This window comes from Schistocerca nitens, chromosome 12 (assembly GCF_023898315.1).
Source record: "Schistocerca nitens isolate TAMUIC-IGC-003100 chromosome 12, iqSchNite1.1, whole genome shotgun sequence".
Lineage (NCBI taxonomy): Eukaryota > Metazoa > Arthropoda > Insecta > Orthoptera > Acrididae > Schistocerca > Schistocerca nitens.
The window spans coordinates 169133819-169156803 of record NC_064625.1 but is presented as its reverse complement, the minus strand read 5'-3'; the positions used below and the strand labels follow the sequence as shown (position 1 = coordinate 169156803).

At 44.7% G+C, this 22985-nt stretch overlaps 1 protein-coding gene across 1 annotated transcript in view; it reads left to right on the top strand.

The window, feature by feature from the left end:
* LOC126214984 (putative mediator of RNA polymerase II transcription subunit 12) overlaps positions 1–22985 on the top strand; it is a 137384-nt gene that overhangs the window by 8978 nt on the left and 105421 nt on the right. The window contains exons 2-3 of the mRNA XM_049941615.1: positions 14993–15292; positions 22558–22787. Coding sequence (XP_049797572.1) covers positions 14993–15292; positions 22558–22787 — 530 coding nt within the window. The remainder of the gene's footprint in view (positions 1–14992; positions 15293–22557; positions 22788–22985) is intronic.

Below are 22985 nucleotides of genomic sequence, written 5' to 3'. Positions count from 1 at the left end.
CGGATACTTTTGATCCCTTAGTGTATGAACCATGGACCTTGCCGTTGGTGGGGAGGCTTGCGTGCCTCATCGATACAGATAGCCGTACCGTAGGTACAACCACAACGGAGGGGTATCTGTTGAGAGGCCAGACAAACGTGTGGTTCCTGAAGAGGGGCAGCAGCCTTTTCAGTAGTTGCAAGGGCAACAGTCTGGATGATTGACTGATCTGGCCTTGTAACAATAACCCAAACGGCCTTGCTGTGCTGGTACTGCGAACGGCTGAAAGCAAGGGGAAACTACGGCTGTAATTTTTCCCGAGGGCATGCAGCTTTACTGTATGATTAAATGATGATGGCGTCCTCTTGGGTAAAATATTCCGGAGGTAAAATAGTCCCCCATTCGGATCTCCGGGCGGGGACTACTCAAGAGGATGTCGTTATCAGGAGAAAGAAAACTGGCGTTCTACGGATCGGAGCGTGGAATGTCAGGTCCCTTAATCGGGCAGGTAGGTTAGAAAATTTGAAAAGGGAAATGGATAGGTTAAAGTTAGATATAGTGGGAATTAGTGAAGTTCGGTGGCAGGAGGAACAAGACTTCTGGTCAGGTGACTACAGGGTTATAAACACAAAGTCAAATAGGGGTAATGCAGAAGTAGGTTTAATAATGAATAGGAAAATAGGAACGCGGGTAAGCTACTACAAACAGCTTAGTGAACGCATTATTGTGGCCAAGATAGATACGAAGCCCACACCTACTACAGTAGTACAAGTTTATATGCCAACTACCTCTGCAGATGACGAAGAAGTTGAAGAAATGTATGATGAAATAAAAGAAATTATTCAGGTAGTGAAGGGAGACGAAAATTTAATAGTTATGGGTGACTGGAATTCGAGTGTAGGAAAAGGGAGAGAAGGAAACGTAGTAGGTGAATATGGATTGGGGCTAAGAAATGAAAGAGGAAGCCGCCTGGTAGAATTTTGCACAGAGCACAATTTAATCATAGCTAACACTTGGTTTAAGAATCATGATAGAAGGTTGTATACATGGAAGAACCCTGGAGATACTAAAAGGTATCAGATTGATTATATAATGGTAAGACAGAGATTTAGGAACCAGGTTTTAAATTGTAAGACATTTCCAGGGGCAGATGTGGACTCTGACCACAATCTATTGGTTATGACCTGTAGATTAAAACTGAAGAAACTGCAAAAAGGTGGGAATTTAAGGAGATGGGACCTGGATAAACTGAAAGAACCAGAGGTTGTACAGAGTTTCAGGGAGAGCATAAGGGAACAATTGACAGGAATGGGGGAAAGAAATACAGTAGAAGAAGAATGGGTAGCTTTGAGGGATGAAGTAGTGAAGGCAGCAGAGGATCAAGTAGGTAAAAAGACGAGGGCTAGTAGAAATCCTTGGGTAACACAAGAAATATTGAATTTAATTGATGAAAGGAGAAAATATAAAAATGCAGTAAATGAAGCAGGCAAAAAGGAATACAAACGTCTCAAAAATGAGATCGACAGGAAGTGCAAAATGGCTAAGCAGGGATGGCTAGAGGACAAATGTAAGGATGTAGAGGCTTATCTTACTAGGGGTAAGATAGATACTGCCTACAGGAAAATTAAAGAGACCTTTGGAGATAAGAGAACCACTTGTATGAACATCAAGAGCTCAGATGGAAACCCAGTTCTAAGCAAAGAAGGGAAAGCAGAAAGGTGGAAGGAGTATATAGAGGGTCTATACAAGGGCGATGTACTTGAGGACAATATTATGGAAATGGAAGAGGATGTAGATGAAGATGAAATGGGAGATACGATACTGCGTGAAGAGTTTGACAGAGCCCTGAAAGACCTGAGTCGAAACAAGGCCCCCGGAGTAGACAACATTCCATTGGAACTACTGACGGCCTTGGGAGAGCCAGTCCTGACAAAACTCTACCATCTGGTGAGCAAGATGTATGAAACAGGCGAAATACCCTCAGACTTCAAGAAGAATATAATAATTCCAATCCCAAAGAAAGCAGGTGTTGACAGATGTGAAAATTACCGAACAATCAGTTTAATAAGCCACAGCTGCAAAATACTAACACGAATTCTTTACAGACGAATGGAAAAACTAGTAGAAGCCGACCTCGGGGAAGATCAGTTTGGATTCCGTAGAAATACTGGGACACGTGAGGCAATACTGACCTTACGACTTATCTTAGAAGAAAGATTAAGGAAAGGCAAACCTACGTTTCTAGCATTTGTAGACTTAGAGAAAGCTTTTGACAATGTTGACTGGAATACTCTCTTTCAAATTCTAAAGGTGGCAGGGGTAAAATACAGGGAGCGAGAGGCTATTTACAATTTGTACAGAAACCAGATGGCAGTTATAAGAGTCGAGGGACATGAAAGGGAAGCAGTGGTTGGGAAGGGAGTAAGACAGGGTTGTAGCCTCTCCCCGATGCTATTCAATCTGTATATTGAGCAAGCAGTAAAGGAAACAAAAGAAAAATTCGGAGTAGGTATTAAAATCCATGGAGAAGAAATAAAAACTTTGAGGTTCGCCGATGACATTGTAATTCTGTCAGAGACAGCAAAGGACTTGGAAGAGCAGTTGAATGGAATGGATGGTGTCTTGAAGGGAGGATATAAGATGAACATCAACAAAAGCAAAACGAGGATAATGGAATGTAGTCGAATTAAGTCGGGTGATGTTGAGGGTATTAGATTAGGAAATGAGACACTTAAAGTAGTAAAGGAGTTTTGCTATTTGGGGAGCAAAATAACTGATGATGGTCGAAGTAGAGAGGATATAAAATGTAGACTGGCAATGGCAAGGAAAGCGTTTCTCAAGAAGGGAAATTTGTTAACATCGAGTATAGATTTAAGTGTCAGGAAGTCGTTTCTGAAAGTATTTGTATGGAGTGTAGCCATGTATGGAAGTGAAACATGGACGATAAATAGTTTGTACAAGAAGAGAATAGAAGCTTTCGAAATGTGGTGCTACAGAAGAATGCTGAAGATTAGATGGGTAGATCACATAACTAATGAGGAGGTACTGAACAGGATTGGGGAGAAGAGGAGTTTGTGGCACAACTTGACCAGAAGAAGGGATCAGTTGGTAGGACATGTTCTGAGGCATCAAGGGATTACCAATTTAGTATTGGAGGGCAGCGTGGAGGGTAAAAATCGTAGGGGGAGACCAAGAGATGCATACACTAAGCAGATTCAGAAGGATGTAGGTTGCAGTAGGTACTGGGAGATGAAGAAGCTTGCACAGGATAGAGTAGCATGGAGAGCTGCATCAAACCAGTCTCAGGACTGAAGACCACAACAACAACAACAGTGTATATCGAGGTGCGGTTTTGAGCAAAGTTATAGCGGATAATGTTGCGTTCCTGTCGTTCGCAAGTAATTTTTATCATTTACAGTCGCCAAATTACGAAGATAACTTTCCTTTTTTTTTCTAATGGAACAGTTTACTTTATCTGTAGCATTTGAAAGAAACTTCTCAGAGAACTTCAGCGACATAACATGTATGGGACTTGATCAACTAGTATCAAGATAACAGCGTAGCAAACCACTGTTCCGCCGCCAGGAGAAGAGATTGCACCAAAGTCTGCCCTATTACACGAAAAGCGAGCAAAGAAGTCAGTTAGTTAACGTTTCCAATGATTATTATCACGATTATCATACCAAGTGCTGAAAATGTTGCTACACGCCATAAAGTGATTCTGGAGAAACAATACTGTACGTTAAATTTTAAATGCGAACATTTTTAGGTTAGGCTTTACCGTGACTGTTACTGAGATTAAATGAAACAACAAGTTCACTTCTACATAGGCCAGACAGGCAGATCATTTGAGATTAGGTTCAAGGAACACATGGCAGCACTAAAAAACAAAAAATATCACACATCAGCAATAGCTACCCACCTGCATGAAACAAAACACCATGTTAACAACACAAGTATTAGCATCTTACACATCCAACCAAAAGGCAGAAAACTAGACATCCTTGAAACACTCCAAATATACAAACATCAAATGAAACAACCACAATCCATCTTAAATGACAAAAATGACAATATTTACAATAGTATCATCTCAGTTTTCAGCAACTGCCTACACTCATAAAAATGCACACACACACACACACATCTAATATTTACCATAAATATTGACAGCTGCCAAGAGTACAAGAGATTGACCTCATTCACAGATAATTCATCACACCAACAGCTTGTACCCCTTGTCAGCTTAAAACTGTATGTACATCAACTACTGGCACAAATGTATATCTATTTGCATATTTTATAGCATTAACCAATGTATTACCCCAACCTTTAGGCAGCTAATATATGCAACATGCAATCTTAAGACTCCTTGCCATGTAAATGTTCCCTCTCATATAATCACTCTTTCCTCTCTCTCTCTCTCTCTCTCTCTCTCTCTCTCTCTCTCTCTCTCTCTCTCCCTCCCTCTCCCTCCCTCTCCCTTTCACTCACTCACACACACACACACACACACACACACACACACACACACTTTCTCTCTCTCTACCTCTCCTTCTGCCTCCAGCCCCTCACTTCACATCTGTTTATTAACCCCAATCAAAGAGTGTAATGTATGTATGATTTTACTGCTGTAGCCAATATGATCACTGTAATTACAGTCAGTAACATTTCACCTAATTGTTATCAATAAGTATGAAGCCATTTTAAAAATTTCACCTGATTGTATAAACGAGTACGAATGTCTGCTGTTTTAACTTGTCAGAATTGGATTTATATACCACCTGAAGTACACACACATATATTTGACACCTCAAAACAAACACCGCCAAATGCTTAAAGCAATTAAAAATGGTTCAAATGGCTCTGAGCACTATGGGACTCAACTGCTGAGGTCATTAGTCCCCTAGAACTTAGAACTAGTTAAACCTAACTAACCTAAGGACATCACAAACATCCATGCCCGAGGCAGGATTCGAACCTGCGACCGTAGCGGTCTCGCGGTTCCAGACTGCAGCGCCTTTAACCGCACGGCCACTTTGGCCGTTAAAGCAATTATTCTGTAATAATATTGTTATGATGTACACTCCTGGAAATTGAAATAAGAACACCGTGAATTCATTGTCCCAGGAAGGGGAAACTTTATTGACACATTCCTGGGGTCAGATACATCACATGATCACACTGACAGAACCACAGGCACATAGACACAGGCAACAGAGCATGCACAATGTCGCCACTAGTACAGTGTATATCCACCTTTCGCAGCAATGCAGGCTGCTATTCTCCCATGGAGACGATCGTAGAGATGCTGGATGTAGTCCTGTGGAACGGCTTGCCATGCCATTTCCACCTGGCGCCTCAGTTGGACCAGCGTTCGTACCGGACGTGCAGACCGCGTGAGACGACGCTTCATCCAGTCCCAAACATGCTCAATGGGGGACAGATCCGGAGATCTTGCTGGCCAGGGTAGTTGACTTACACCTTCTAGAGCACGTTGGGTGGCACGGGATACATGCGGACGTGCATTGTCCTGTTGGAACAGCAAGTTCCCTTGCCGGTCTAGGAATGGTAGAACGATGGGTTCGATGACGGTTTGGATGTACCGTGCACTATTCAGTGTCCCCTCGACGATCACCAGTGGTGTACGGCCAGTGTAGGAGATCGCTCCCCACACCATGATGCCGGGTGTTGGCCCTGTGTGCCTCGGTCGTATGCAGTCCCGATTGTGGCGCTCACCTGCACGGCGCCAAACACGCATACGACCATCATTGGCACCAAGGCAGAAGCGACTCTCATCGCTGAAGACGACACGTCTCCATTCGTCCCTCCATTCACGCCTGTCGCGACACCACTGGAGACGGGCTGCACGATGTTGGGGCGTGAGCGGAAGACGGCCTAACGGTGTGCGGGACCGTAGCCCAGCTTCATGGAGACGGTTGCGAATGGTCCTCGCCGATACCCCAGGAGCAACAGTGTCCCTAATTTGCTGGGAAGTGGCGGTGCGGTCCCCTACGGCACTGCGTAGGATCCTACGGTCTTGGCGTGCATCCGTGCGTCGCTGCGGTCCGGTCCCAGGTCGACGGGCACGTGCACCTTCCGCCGACCACTGGCGACAACATCGATGTACTGTGGAGACCTCACGCCCCACGTCTTGAGCAATTCGGCGGTACGTCCACCCGGCCTCCCGCATGCCCACTATACGCCCTCGCTCAAAGTCCGTCAACTGCACATACGGTTCACGTCCACGCTGTCGCGGCATGCTACCAGTGTTAAAGACTGCGATGGAGCTCCGTATGCCACGGCAAACTGGCTGACACTGACGGCGGCGGTGCACAAATTCTGCGCAGCTAGCGCCATTCGACGGCCAACACCGCGGGTCCTGGTATGTCCGCTGTGCCGTGCGTGTGATGATTGCTTGTACAGCCCTCTCGCAGTGTCCGGAGCAAGTATGGTGGGTCTGACACACCGGTGTCAATGTGTTCTTTTTTCCATTTCCAGGAGTGTATATTCTTTGCACTTTGCGATTATGTCTTCAGTTCTGCTATACGAACCTTGCACCCAGCTGATTCCAGACGCCATATTCGTTTACAAATGTGGCAGTATACATGTGATGTGTTACGATAGCAAAAGGAACCTGTGATCACTGAAGGTACTGTAGTTTACTTATTTAATGTTTACCATTAGATATCAGTTTAATTTTTCGTCAAAAGTAATCCTAAACCATATTCTGAAATAGCGTCTCGTTTCTCCACTAGGCAGTGCCACAAGTTCCTCCAAAAAATCGTAACACAACACACACACAAATGTAATACTTACTAATGTAAATCCACCCGATGATGGAGGTTTAAACCTTCGAAACGCGTCGTGGAAATAAATAAAACGTTGAATGCCATCTGGAGATAACGTAGCACAGCCCGTGTTATAAGGTATTTGTAAGCTACACTTGTTTTGCTGAGGGCGCGGTCCGTATGGTACGAAATGAAGCACACACTTGGAACCCGCGATGTTGGAACGATAAAAGTTTGTATATTGCGGTCGCGGCGTACGAAGTGTGTGCTACAGATATTTCACGCCTTTGTGGGTTGCCGGTGTTTCATAATAGACGTGTTAATTTTCGCGGGTGTTAAGTTTGGTGGACGTGTAGACCCTTTTGCGTTTCCTGAACGGCTGTTCCAATGATCTCGAAATGTTCTCTTGAGAGAGCGTATCATTATACAACGTGAAGAAAAATTCGAGCACTCGGACTTCGGAACGCGATTCCTCATATACTGGCAATACAAAAACGTCTCTCACAAAATTTAGTTCAAAAAATGGTTCAAATGTCTCTGAGCACTATGGGACTTAACATCTGAGGTCATCAGTCCCCTAGAACTTAGAACTACTTAAACCTAATTAAGGGAATCACACACATCCATACCCAAGGCAGGATTCGAACCTGAGACTGTAGCGGTCGCGCGGTTCCAGACTGAAGCGCCTAGAACCGCTCGGCCACACTGGCCGGCACAAAATTTAGTCCTGTGCGTATTTCGAGCAGTAAATGGATTTTGAAGACTGGCAGTCTGGCAACATGGTAATCATATGTACGGTAACTACCTGTACCAGCTTATGTTCGTAGAGCCGTGCATTGGCGTTGGGGATAATGTTTTGCGTTAGCATGCAGGAGGTCAAGGGTTCCATTCTGGGTCGAAGCATATCTGTTTTTATTTGCCGATTTCTTTCTGCAGTACAATACTGTACTGTACACCGTTTGTTAAGCCACATGTATTCGACATGTACATAGTACAAATAATTTGTAAAGCACATTTTAGCACTACTGGTGACGTAAGGCAATAACGAAATGTAATGGACCTGAACGTGGCAAGAATAATAGTTGGCACTAATCGATAGGATCATTGGGTGAGCGTAAACGGAAAACAGGTTTGGAATCTAGCAGATGCAGTGGTGTGAAACAATTCGCCTACACTACGTGCTGAAGGCTTCTTTAAAAATTGACCATTAAATACGCTTGTGCATCTAGTTTTGTGTTAGTGGTAAGGAAGTGCAAATGTAATGATTGTAAAGAATCCACGTCGACTACAAATAGAAACCGGATGTTGACCTAGGTTTCAGCGCGGATAACCACGGGTTCTTCGGAACACACTAAAACTACAAACCGCCTAAGTACACTACTGGCCATTAAAATTGCTACAACAGGAAGATGACGTGCTACAGACGCGATATTTAACTAACAGGAAGAAGATGCTGTGATATGCAAATGATTAGCTTTTCAGAGCATTCACACAAGGTTGGCACCGGTGGCGACACCTACAACGTGCTGACATGAGGAAAGTTTCCAACCGATTTGTCATACACAAACAGCGGCTGACCGGCGTTGCCTGGTGAAACGTTGTTGTGATGCCTCGAGTAAGGAGGAGAAATGCGTACCATCACATTTCCGACTTTGATAAAGGTCGGATTGTAGCCTATCGCGACATTGCTGCTCGTGTTGGTCGAGATCCAATGACTGTTAGCAGAATGTGGAATCGGTGGGTTCAGGAGGGTAACACGGAACGCCGTGCTGGATCCCAACGGCCTCGTATGACTAGCAGTCGAGATGACAGGCATCTTATCCGCATGGCTGTAACGGATCGTGTAGCCACGTCTCGATCTCTGAGTCAACAGATGGGGACGTTTGCAAGACAACTACCATCTGCACGAACAGTTCGACGATGTTTGCAGCAGCATGGACTATCATCTCGGAGACCGTGACTGCGGTTACCCTTGACGCTGCATCACAGACAGGAGCGCCTTCGATGGCGTACTCCACGACGAACCTGGGTCCACGAATGGCAAAAGTCATTTTTCGGATGAATCCAGGTTCTGTTTACAGCATCATAATGGTCGCATCCGTGTTTGGCGACGTCGCGGTGAACGCACATTGGAAGCGTGGATTAGTCATCGCCATACTGGCGCATCACCCGGCGTGATGGTATGGGGTGCCATTGGTTACACGTCTCGGTCACGTCTTATTCGCATTGACGGCACTTTGAACAGTGGAAGTTACATTCGATCCCTACAAAACCCTACATTTCAGCAGGATAATGCACCACCGCGTGTTGCAGGTCCTGTACGGGCCTTTCCGGATACAGAAAATGTTCGACTGCTGCCCTGGCCAGCACATTCTCCAGATCTCTAACCAATTGAAAACGTCTGGTCAATGGTGGCCGAGCAACTGGCTCGTCACAATACCCCAGTCACTACTCTTGATGAACTGTGGTATCATGTTAGAGCTACATGTAATCCAAGCTCTGTTTGATTAAATGCCCAGGCGTATCAAGGCCGTTATTACGGCCAGAGGTGGTTGTTATGGGTAGTGATTTCTCAAGATCTATGCACCCATATTATGTGAAAATGTAATCACATGTCAGTTCTAGTGTAATATATTTGTCCAATGAATATCCGTTTATCATCTGCATATCTTCTTGGTGTAGCAATTTTAATCGTCAGCAGTGTGTTAATGTTGGACCTTGCCTGTTTAGGCAGTTTGTAGTTTTAGTGTGTTCCGAAGAAGGCGTGGTTAACAGCGCCGAAACCTAGGTCAACATCCGGTTTCTGTGTGCAGTCACGGCGGATTCTTTATAAATGGTTCAAATGGCTCTGAGCACTATGGGACTTAACATCTATGGTCATCAGTCCCCTAGAACTTAGAACTACTTAAACCTAACTAACCTAAGGACAGCACACAACACCCAGCCATCACGAGGCAGAGAAAATCCCTGACCCCGCCGGGAATCGAACCCGGGAACCCGGGCGTGGGAAGCGAGAACGCTACCGCACGACCACGAGATGCGGGCGATTCTTTATAATCATTAAATTATTCACGATTGCTGACGCGCTGCAATGTTAAAAGTCTCAAGTGCAAAGGGTTTGTAGAAGACCCACCGTAATCGCTGCATGACGATTAAGACACCACATGTCGTACCACGCAGATTACATGTAGCAAATAAAAAACAAATACGTTTTGACCGATAATCGAACCCTTGACCTCCTGCATGCTAACCCAAAACGCCATCCACTGCATCCCCTGCACAGAACTGCTTGTACCTGCCGAGAGAGGTAGCTACCGTACATGTGATTAGAGTGTTGGCAGACTGCCTATCTTTAATGTCCATTTACGGCCGGAATTATGCGCAGGACGAAATTTTGTGAGAGACATTTTTTGTATCGTTAGTATGTGAGGAATTGCGTTGCGATGTACGAGTGCGCGAATTTTTCTTCACCCTGTATGTTCGGAATGGGAGAGGTATCCGTCATGTTGGTACCACATTGATTACCTTTTGTGTCATTGGGATGTCTTCCAATAACTACGGCAGCAACGTATCTTAGGAACTCTTAGGAAATGAGTGTATTTAGAGTCCCATCAATTAAACAGGGCCCGATGATGCGGGTCTTGGAAAACACGCAGCCAACGTTGATAGACCAATGGCGCTGTTTTTGTCCACTTCTTTGACTCAGCGTGGATCTTCAGCAGACGATTATTGCATATTGCGAATATTGATTTGCCCATGGTTTGCAAACCATGTTGTTTTCTTAAACAAAATTTTACGTAGATGTGCCGCATAGCTTTGTACTTTTCGTAGATAACATACGGAGAACTTAACCAAACCTTGACATGCAGCGTTAGATGCAGCGAAATCTGATGAGGATGAGGTGCGATGGACGTATTGTTCGCAGAACACTCGTTTGGTTGGTCCCTCTTGTACTTCTGAGATGGCTCTTACTGATATTTGCGCTGTGTGTCACTGTTACTAAAATGGTGGTTTCACTTCTTTCTCCAGTTGCTCTTCTTTTTCCTTGGCATATTTTATTCTCCACACTTGCAACATCTACAACTCTTTTTATAATGAAACTTCCTGGCAGATTAAAACTGTGTGCCCGACCGAGACTCGAACTCGGGACCTTTGCCTTTCGCGGGCAAGTGCTCTACCATCTGAGCTACCGAAGCACGACTCACGCCCGGCACTCACAGCTTTACTTCTGCCAGTATCTCGTCTCCTACCTTCCAAACTTTACAGAAGTTCTCCTGCGAACCTTGCAGAACTAGCACTCCTGAAAGAAAGGATATAGCGGAGACATGGCTTAGCCACAGCCTGGGGGATATTTCCAGAATGAGATTTTCACTCTGCAGCGGAGTGTGCGCTGATATGAAACTTCCTGGCAGATTAAAACTGTGTGCCCGACCGAGACTCTAACTCGGGACCTTTGCCTTTCGCGGGCAAGTGCTCTACCATCTGAGCTACCGTGTGCCGGGCGTGAGTCGTGCTTCGGTAGCTCAGATGGTAGAGCACTTGCCCGCGAAAGGCAAAGGTCCCGAGTTAGAGTCTCGGTCGGGCACACAGTTTTAATCTGCCAGGAAGTTTCATATCAGCGCACACTCCGCTGCAGAGTGAAAATCTCATTATTTTTATAATGTTCGGAAGACAGACCGCGGGTGTATGACACTATCCCGATACTCTTCAGCGTTCTAGTAGTTTGGCGACTTTCTCCATAAACGACTGACACACACAGTGGTTACGGTTGCTACAAGCCACACCACACGATGGGAAACGGGGCCAAATTTCTAGTAGTTCACTGTCGAGTTGAGATTTTCACACACAAATGTTTTATTCCTATCTTACAGAAACTAGCAGTACGGCAATAAACAGCCTTTTAAATACGCCGTTAACGGCAATCAAGTAATTTACAACAATACAACAATTTTTAAAAAATTTCTTTTTTTAAAATCACAGAAGCTACCAGTACGGCAATAAACTACCTTTTAAAACACGCCGCTAACTGCAATCAAAGTAATTTATAGCAATACAACAATTTTTAAAGAAATTTAAAGAACATTAGTAGACAGGCTACTAAAGTAAATACAGAATTTTGTTAATAAAGTACGGTGAGGTAGTGAAGCTACCAACACCGCCATTAAAAAAAATTAAACAGGTCTCAGCAAACACACGATTAGTGACAATAAAACGAATTTACAAACTTGGAGGAATTTGAAAAAATTTTAAACAAAAGTGTCCTGGAATATCATTAGAACGTAACAGATATGACGGACCCGTGTAAGGTGGCCACAAATCAGCCACTCAGGGATGCCGAGGCTATACAGAATATTGACCAATTTAAATACGCCTGTAAAGACAATTGCCACTCTCAGGCTGGTCACTGCACCGACTTTTAGCCAGCGAAAACTTGTTATAAGATGGCTTAACTCGCTGACAGAATTAGAGCTAACCTCTTGCAAGGAAACATTACACCACACAGTCCTGAACGAGCGACCACATGATCAACCTACAAGAAGCACGAATTTACTCATAACCCACGACAGAACAGCGACACAATTAAACTGCCGAAACTACACCTCCCATCGGACAGTAACGAGAGGAGGAGGAAAGATCACTGTCTTCAACTACACCGGTGCCGGGGACAGGAAACCCGGTCGCCGGAGGCCACAAGGCAGAAGAGACGCGGGTTACGCAGACTTATTACTTAACGATTAAACCTTGCACGAACTTAACTTGCAATTATGCTCGAACAGGCAGTACACGACCTCCGATGGCAAGGATCCACACATCCGACCGCGCACGCGTCGCCAGCGTACCCGACACGCCACGGTCACGCGACAACACGCTCTGTCACCGGAGTTCACGTCTTATCTGCAACGTTGACGGGTAGTGACCGCTCCTTCGTGTTAGGTGTCTCCTTTTTAAACTCCAGTGTTGAAGCGGAGGATTTAAAGAAGCTTGTTAACGTCCCACCAAGGCGGAATGAACAGCAACTACTCGTGGGGCGATTCTGTATACAACCGACACGCGGGGAGCTCTTCCGTCAACTCGACCCGCTCGTTACACACAACCGACACACATCACGTGGCGACTCGGTACAACCGACCACGCCTGCTGGAGAGCCACACTGCCCTCCCGTCTCCACCACACTCTCTCTGCGCGCCACGCCCCTACTTCCGCGCCACCACACGAGGTTACAACCGGCCAAAGATCTCACTTCCTCCATAGCAGTTTCCCGGAACCAAAAACGGAGATATCGATAGCAGAGGGAAAAGACAACCCAGCAGCCACATAGTGACAGACAACATATCAAACAAACATGTCAGGGGAAGAAAAGGAAAACCAATGCAGTCTAAACACAAGGTGTAGCACGAGTCGATACACGGCTCAACGACATTCGCTTTTTCGACTGTCGTATACATTGTGAGTGTCTCAATAGCTTTACGAGCTGCAACAGCAGAAGACAGGCTGAAAGAGTTCCAGCGTACAGTTAAAGACAAGAACAACACGCGAGTCACATGTTTGCTTACATTTGGTGTAACTGAGCAGATGTTTGTGGAAACCTCTTCTGCAGACGGCAGAACAGCGGTTTCTCTCGAAAGCGTCTTTCCAATGCGCCATGTTGTCTGCTTGCCGTTGAGATAATATCAAATAATGAGAGCAAAATGAGGGGGAATGGTAGACAACAGAATTCAGAATTTCATTAAACTCAGATTGCTGCAACATGTCAAGGTAGCTTGTACCTGTTACCGTTTGCTCTGCAAAAAAAGGATAACGCATAAATCTTAGTCTTGCTCATCCATACTCATACACTCAGTTTTGGGGTGTTTCCCTTCCATTTTTGTTCCATCACGAGGACTGTTGGCGCCCAATTTCCGGCAGTTTTTACGGTCCACAAAACCACAAATGTGAAACGTGGCCTTGTCTGTGCAGAGAGAGTTACCTAATAAGTTTTCAATTTCCACAGCCTCCAAAATATTAGGACACATTTCCATAAGAGCGGAATTATCTTCTTCCTCTAGGTGATGCATCACATGAATGCCATGCTCAGTCTTTTTCAGCGCAAAATTGAGAGTAACCCACACAGTGCATCGTGGAATGTTCAGCTGACAAACAGAAGCACTTAGGCTCCTTTCAATGGCCTCTTCAATGCTCCAGACTGCGTCGTACCATGTTGATGGTCCTCTAGGAAGTTGCTCTTCATTTGACTTGAAGGATGATACTGGTCCTTGTTGGTTAGTATATTCCATATCGTTGATAGTAGAGCTCACGCATTTCCAGTAATTGGGAACCAACAGCTGTTGTTTCTTCTGTATGGATCATCTCAGAGACCTATAAAAATAATTGATTATGAAACTTCCTGGCAGATTAAAACTGTGTGCTGGACCGAGACTCGAACTCGCGACCTTTGCCTTTCGCGGGCAAGTGCGCTACCAACTCAGCTACCCAAGCACGACTCACGCCCCGTCCTCACAGTTGTACTTCGGCCAGTACCTCGTCTCCTACCTTCCAAACTTTACAGAAGCTCTCCTGCGAACCTCGCAGAAATAGCACTCCTGAAACAAAGGATATTGCGGCGACATGGCTTAGCCACAGCCTGGGGGATGTTTCCAGAATCAGATTTTCACTCTGCAGCAGAGTGTGCGCTGATATGAAACTTCCTGGCAGATTAAAACTGTGTGCCGGACTGAGACTCAAACTCGGGACCTTTGCCTTTTGCGGGCAAGTGCTCTACCATCTGAGCTACACAGTTTTAATCTACCAGGAAGTTTCATATCAGCGCACACTCCGCTGCAGAGTGAAAATCTCATTCTGGAATGAGTCGTTACTTTTGGGACACCCTCTACTGGATTTCGATACGTTCTTTATGTCCACTGTCAAAGCAGATGGTTGTTATCCACAGGTTCGATGTTTCTATTCCACCGAAACTTACAGCTATGTCCACATTCCCCATCAGCATGGTGCTCACTCGGTCACTTCACTTTGTGTCGTATCCTTTCAAGGAGATGCAGATGGTTTTGTTCGCAGTGTATTAGTGCTGTCCCTGGAAGTGATGGGCGCCTACCTCACAGCTGACATGCTACCTACCACCTGCTCTATCCTCCTTGTCGGTTTCCGACGAGTCGACGACGGCCGACGAGGATGTTGAGGTCGACGATAGGGAGACGTAGAGACTGACGAGACGATTTTGTCCACAGTGTATAAGCGTGCTGGCTGTGGCAGCGCTGGGCGCCTGCCTCACAGCTGACGCACCGCCACCCAGCCTACCCTCCTCGTCGGGTCCCGACGAGCCGACGACGGCCGACGGGGCAGGCGAGGTCGACGAGAAGGCGGCGGCAGCAGTGGCGACCGCGCCAGGATCTCCGACGGCCGGCGCAGACCTGGGTCCGCTACCCCCACTCAACATAGACCCGGGGCTGCGCAAGGCGCTGCTGCAGGCGCTCACCAAGTTGGAAGAAGAGGCGCAGGAGCAGCTCGCTGAGGAGGAGCGCCAGCAGGTAGGCTGAAACGTCGCCACGCTCTAATGGGCCACTCGCTCCTCGCATAACAGTTTTTAACACTTCTACTTCATTATTATCTACTCGTCGGTAAGGTAATCCTCAAAACTTCGAAGACAGATGAACTGACTTATCAAAAGCGCATGTCATCTGATGTTATCTAGAATCATAAGTAGAAGGTTATAACGAAATTCTTCTCCATGTAACTGAAATATTCGTAGATTACCTGGATCTTCATGAAGTGTGTCGTTTACAGTGAAAGTGATCGGTTCCAGTTTTTAAACATTTATTCTTCCGTTCGTAACAGCTGACCAAATCCATCATGACAAATTGCAAAGAGGCTGAGTTGTACAGTATGTCTTCGTAAAATAACTGACTGGTTCACAAATCGAGAAACATACTTTTTTCCCAACTTTAAATCTTAGTGAAATAATATTCAAGTAACTAACACAGGTTACATTTCGAGACATCAGCTAAAACAACCCATCGCAGCAGCCTCTCTGCTTCCATATTTATATATTCCAAATAATGGATGGTCACTTGGACCATTATTTCTTAATAATGACAACATATTTTTAATCATATTTACAATTAAAAGTTCCAAAGCTAAGATGTTCTGATTACACAGAATGATACATCTAAAATTACAGAATTGAATAATATGTGAAATTTATAATGTAAAAATGTTTTTATATGTGAAAATTCCATCTAAGTATGAGTACAATAATGAACTTCACAAAATTAATTCATACACGCTAATTACACAACGACTCACATTCCTAACAGTAATTGAAGCTAAGAGGGTGAAACGAAACAGGTTTCGATTGACACAATTTGTAACAGATGCCTAGAATTTAATAATTAGGCGTATATCTCGTTACAACAATACGTGTTTAATTAATAAAGTCATTAAGACGGAATGTTCTTTACAGCTTTCATCCTAAATTTACGTTTTAAAATATGTGCCTTCATTTGCAAGCGACAGAATAACTTCTTGAATGAGTAAACTACATTCGTATAAGTCCAATTATTTGAATAATTACAGTTGGTGATTAACACCATTTATTTTATTCCTACCATTTTCACTAATTCAAGTCTTTCCCATTACTACAATGAATGCCACAGTTTGTTAAAATACATTGTTGTTTGTTTTATTTTGTAATAGTGTCTGCTAATTAGTCTCCAATTTAGTGTTATTTTTATGAAATTCACAAATCACCAGAATACCAATCATTTTAAAGTCAGGTATTGTACTACACGATGTCAGGAATCAAAGTTTTCATTAAGTCTTTGTACATTAGGTATATTACAAGTTACACTATTAAACAGCCTAGTTAGGAACACCTACCGAGCTAATAGTGAAGAATGGGTAAGAACTCTGATGACAGCAATCAGTCTTGATTTACAAAAAGTGATATAGGAGAGACCTGGGTAAACAGAAAGAACCAGAGATTGCTGAAAGCTAGAAATGAACCCTTAGGCAACGATTCATTGAAACAGGAGAAAGGAATACATCAGATAAATGGGTAGATTTAAGAGATGAAAGAATGAACGCAGCATGAAAGAGCAAAACGACAGGGCCCAGCAGAAATACTCAGATAAGAAGTGAGATATTGAATTTAACTGACGAAAGATAAAATATAAAAGTTCAACAAATGAACCAGGCAAAAGTGAGTAAAAAAGTTTAAAAATGAGATTGAGTGGTAATGAAAAACCGATGAGCTGGAATGGATGCAGGACAAATACAAGGCTGCAATAGCAAGCATAACTCGTGGAAAGATAGATCCTGCCTATAGAAAAATTAAAGAGACCGTTTGAGAAAATCGTTAGCCAGTACATAGCAAAGAACAGAGAACTGGAAGGTGCAAAGAGTATACTGAAGAGCTAGATAGGGTTAAATGAAGTCAATGTTACAGAAAGTGAAGATGAAATAAGCAAAAACAGAGGAGCCAAAGATTTAAGTTGAAATAAGGCGCCTGGAGTCGACATCAGACATCAAGGAGATGGCAATTATTTGCACCACAAATGCGACAGGTGCTGATTATGTTCTATAAGACATGGTTTTAAAATACTGACACGAGTTATTTGTAGAAGTAAGGAAAAGCTAGTGAAAGCTGGCTTCAGGGACGATCAGTTTGGGTTCCAACAAAGGCAATACTGAATCTACGAGTTATAGGACTGCTAGAAGAGTGGCGCACATAACATTATAGAATTTGTAGATTTAGAAGAAACTTTTCATAATGTTGCATGGAATACACTCTTTAAAAGGGAGCGAAAGATTGCAGACAATTTGTACAGAAACCAGGCTGCATTTATAAAAGTCGAAGGTCATGGAAACGATGCAGTAGCTGAGAGGGAAGTGAGATAATTTTAGAGCTTATCCCTAAAGTTATTTAATCTATACAATTAACTTGGGCAACGGATTATAATTGAGTTCAGACAGGCGAAGTTGAGGCAACTGAATTAGAAAATGCGACACTCAAGGTGGTAGATGAGTTTTTCTATTTGCTAAGCAAAGTAACTGATGAGGCACAAAGTATAAGCACATAAAATGAAGACTGCTGATTGCAAGTACAGCATTTCTAAAATAGACAAATTTTTTAACATCGAATATAAATTTAAGTTTTAGCATATCTTTTCTGAAAGTATTTGTCTGGAATCTAAACTCGCACGGAAGTGTAATGTGAACGATATATACACTCCTGGAAATTGAAATAAGAACACCGTGAATTCATTGTCCCAGGAAGGGGAAACTTTATTGACACATTCCTGGGGTCAGATACATCACATGATCACACTGACAGAACCACAGGCACATAGACACAGGCAACAGAGCATGCACAATGTCGGCACTAGTACAGTGTATATCCACCTTTCGCAGCAATGCAGGCTGCTATTCTCCCATGGTGACGATCGTAAAGATGCTGGATGTAGTCCTGTGGAACGGCTTGCCATGCCATTTCCACCTGGCGCCTCAGTTGGACCAGCGTTCGTGCTGGACGTGCAAACCGCGTGAGACGACGCTTCATCCAGTCCCAAACATGCTCAATGGGGGACAGATCCGGAGATCTTGCTGGCCAGGGTAGTTGACTTACACCTTCTAGAGCACGTTGGGTGGCACGGGATACATGCAGACGTGCATTGTCCTGTTGGAACAGCAAGTTCCCTTGCCGGTCTAGGAATGGTAGAACGATGGGTTCGATGACGGTTTGGATGTACCGTGCACTATTCAGTGTCCCCTCGACGATCACCAGTGGTGTACGGCCAGTGTAGGAGATCGCTCCCCACACCATGATGCCGGGTGTTGGCCCTGTGTGCCTCGGTCGTGTGCAGTCCTGATTGTGGTGCTCACCTGCACGGCGCCAAACACGCATACGACCATCATTGGCACCAAGGCAGAAGCGACTCTCATCGCTGAAGACGACACGTCTCCATTCGTCCCTCCATTCACGCCTGTCGCGACACCACTGGAGGCGGGCTGCACGATGTTGGGGCGTGAGCGGAAGACGGCCTAACGGTGTGCGGGACCGTAGCCCAGCTTCATGGAGACGGTTGCGAATGGTCCTCGCCGATACCCCAGGAGCAACAGTGTCCCTAATTTGCTGGGAAGTGGCGGTGCGGTCCCCTACGGCACTGCGTAGGATCCTACGGTCTTGGCGTGCATCCGTGCGTCGCTGCGGTCCGGTCCCAGGTCGACGGGCACGTGCACCTTCCGCCGACCACTGGCGACAACATCGATGTACTGTGGAGACCTCACGCCCCACGTGTTGAGCAATTCGGCGGTACGTCCACCCGGCCTCCCGCATGCTCACTATACGCCCTCGCTCAAAGTCCGTCAACTGCACATACGGTTCACGTCCACGCTGTCGCGGCATGCTACCAGTGTTAAAGACCGCGATGGAGCTCCGTATGCCACGGCAAACTGGCTGACACTGACGGCGGCGGTGCACAAATGCTGCGCAGCTAGCGCCATTCGACGGCCAACACCGCGGTTCCTGGTGTGTTCGCTGTGCCGTGCGTGTGATCATTGCTTGTACAGCCCTCTCGCAGTGTCCGGAGCAAGTATGGTGGGTCTGACACACCGGTGTCAATGTGTTCTTTTTTCCATTTCCAGGAGTGTAGTTCACACAGGAAGAGAATAGAAGCGTTTGAAATGTACTGCAGTACCTAAACATGTTCTGAATAGAATTAGCGAGAAAAGTAATTTATGGTACAATCTGAGTAAAAGAAGAGATGCATTGATACGATACCTTCTGAGATATCAAGGACTCCTGACTTTCGTAATGTAAGGAAGAGTGGAGGTAAATATTCTGGAAAGAGAAACGTTGAGAAACTGGATTAAAAGTGTCAACGATTATGAATTATGTACTGTGCTCAGTGGAAGTGAAAAAGACTTACGAGACCTGTTGAAGTAAACGAACTGTCTTATGAATACAGGATACGGACTGGGAGTAAAGCAGAGAAAGTCGAAAGTAGTGAGGCGCAGCAAAACTGAAATTTGCGATAAACTTGATATCAAAACTGGGATCCAGTTAGTACAGTAAGAAGTTTTTCGTTGCTGATCTTCCTGATTTCCATATCTATGTCTTTGGCGATAATTTTATGTTTATGTTGGTGTAACTGCTGTGCAGTTAATATTAAAAAATACTATTAATTAGTGTAGAACACCAACTACGGCCATAAATAAAAACCAAATTACAACCATGTAGCTATTGGACATACAGGTTCATACGTACTATTGCTTACAACGGAATTTCTACTTTAACAGCCGGCCGCGGTGGTCTAGCGGTTCTGGCGCTGCAGTCCGGAACCGCCGGACTGCTACGGTCGCAGGTTCGAATCCTGCCTCGGGCATGGGTGTGTGTGATGTCCTTAGGTTAGTTAGGTTTAAGTAGTTCTAAGTTCTAGGGGACTTATGACCTAAGATGTTGAGTCCCATAGTGCTCAGAGCCATTTGAACCATTTTTTCTACTTTGACAGTACCGAATTAAAGTTTATGAAGAACAATTAATTCTTGAAACCTGTACTTTCGTTCCTGTTTTTATGTTTACAGTTTTGGCGAAGAGTGGTTACTTCCATTTCCAGCAGTACGTCTCATCTCTAAACTGTGTGGCACTTTAAGACTGTCATCTACTGTAACACTGTGTTCTATTTTGCCGATATTTTTAGATGTTGCTGAAATGTCGTGTTTGTTACAAATTGGTGCAATCATTGCCCTTTAAAATCAGTTTTAAAATTTATACCGTGTTGGCCTACGTAGTATTTGTTGCACGAACTGCATGTCACTTTATAAATGCCTGAGTTGCTAAGGTTTTTAGGTGTAAGGTAGATTCAGGTGACAGACTAAAAGCGACATTGATATGTAATATGTTTCTTACCAATGTAGTGGGTAGTGGTATTATTAGTTTCTTCAATGATCTGTACTACTAAGAGACTTTAGGTAAGAGACGCAGATAAGGGTTAAAATGTGGATGTGTACTTAATATTTTATTGTATTCCACAAATAAATTGTTATTTATTAGCACATGTGGGGTTTCAAAGGGCAACTGCACAAAAACTACACAATGACACATACCAGTTGATGGAGAACCTCTGCAGATTTCGATTCAAAGTAGGCATATCAGCACATTGACACAGCATCCCTACTGTCGCATCGAATTAGTTCGCGCCTGCGTATAGGCAGCCGAATAAACAGATCTGTACAGGGGGCTGCTGGCGTACTGACTCAACGCATCGCTCGCACCTAACATCTATCAGTATTGACGTGTCGCATGAATGCACATGTACAAATGGTGCCCGTACTGAGGAACTTTATAACGGGTTAAGTTGAATGATGCCATTTCCACTGATATGTGTCTGTTTTCTCTATGACTGATAGTTTTCACGCTGTCGACGTTTTAATCCTCGTATGTACAGTATTTATGAATAATGCTGTTAAAAATGTTATTTCAGCCTCTACATTTTAATCATTATTAAAATAAACGCATATTTACTCTTGAGACGTACGAAATCACAGCTAGCTTGCAAAACCATTGCCTGCAGATTGCTGTCTGCACAGATAGGTAAAAGTTGACATTCATCTACATCTACATCATCTACATCAATATCACGGTGAGTGATGGAGGATACATGTGCTACCACTAAATTAACCACCCTTCTCAACTTGACTTGCGAATTTCAAATCGGGGAGGGGGGGGGGGAGGAGGAGGAGGGAAGAGTATGTACACTACCGGCCATTAAAATTACTACACCAAGAAGAAATGCAGATGATAAACGGGTATTCATTGGACAAATATATTATACTAGAACTGACATATTAGATTTTCACGCCATTTGGGTGCATAGATCCTGAGAAATCAGTACCCAGAACAACCACCTCTGGCCGTAATAACGGCCTTGATACGCCTGGCCATTGAGTCAGGGCTTGGATGGCGTGTACAGGTGCAGCTTCAAAACGATACCATAGTTCATCAAGAGTAGTGACTGGGGTATTGTGACGAACCAGTTGCTGGGCCACCATTGACCAGACGTTTTCAATTGGTGAGAGATCTGGAGAACGTGGTGGCCAGGGCAGCAGTGGAACATTTTCTGTATCCAGAAAGGCCCGTACAGGACCTGCAACATGCGGTCGTGCATTATCCTGCTGAAATGTAGGGTTTCGCAGGGATCGAATGAAGGGTAGAGTCACGGGTCGTAACACATCTGAAATGTCCACTATTCAAAGTGCCATCAATGCGAACAAGAGGTGACCGAGACGTGTAACCAATGGCACCCCATACCATCGCGCCGGGTGACACGCTTCTAATGTGCGTTCACCGCGATGTCGCCAAACACGTATGCGACCATCGTGATGTTCTAAACAGAACCTGGATTCATCCGAAAAAAATACGTGCACCCAGGTTCGTCGTTGAGTACACCATCGCAGGCGCTCCTGTCTGTGATGCAGCGTCAAGAGTCAGTGAGAGGTTGTCTTCCCTCAAGCTGAATATTTATAGATCGCCCTCATAACTCAGCATGAGGAAGGTGATTCACATAGGATGTTTTTGTTAACTATTAAGATATGCGTATGCGCTTTAAAATGACACATCGCCGAAATCAGCTGACTGTGTGTAATATGCGACTGCAGCCAAGGTGTGAAATGCGACTATCTATTGATTAATGTACGACTGAGGCAGCTGATATCAAAAGAAGACCTAATTCCCATATGTTATTGCCTCAAGTTAGGTACCCAGAAAGAGGCGAGCAAAGTGTTGTGGTGTCTGCAGGGCTCACCAGAGCTGGTGCGGCCCTCGGCCAGCGGTCTGCCTGGTACAGCTCCTGCGTCCGGACCGGACACTGGAGTCCAGGTGACGTCACGCGGCACTTCCGGTGCCGGCGGCGACTTCAACTACTTCACCAGCCCGGGGGGCCGCCCCACTGCGGAGGCCAGCAGGGACCCAGAACCTGTCTCCACCACCACGACCACCACAACCACCACCACCACCACCACCACAAGGTATTCTCGCCGAGGCGAGCAGAGACCAGCATTTATTTACAAAACCTGATTAGATTAGCGCCATCAATCCTTCTATTGTATCGGACCAGGATTACACATATACAGTACTTCTTTTACATTGTACAGTAATTACCTAAGTGACAAAAATTTTAAAATGAAAAACAGTATTAACATGATTTCAGTGTCTTTTTTTTTTGT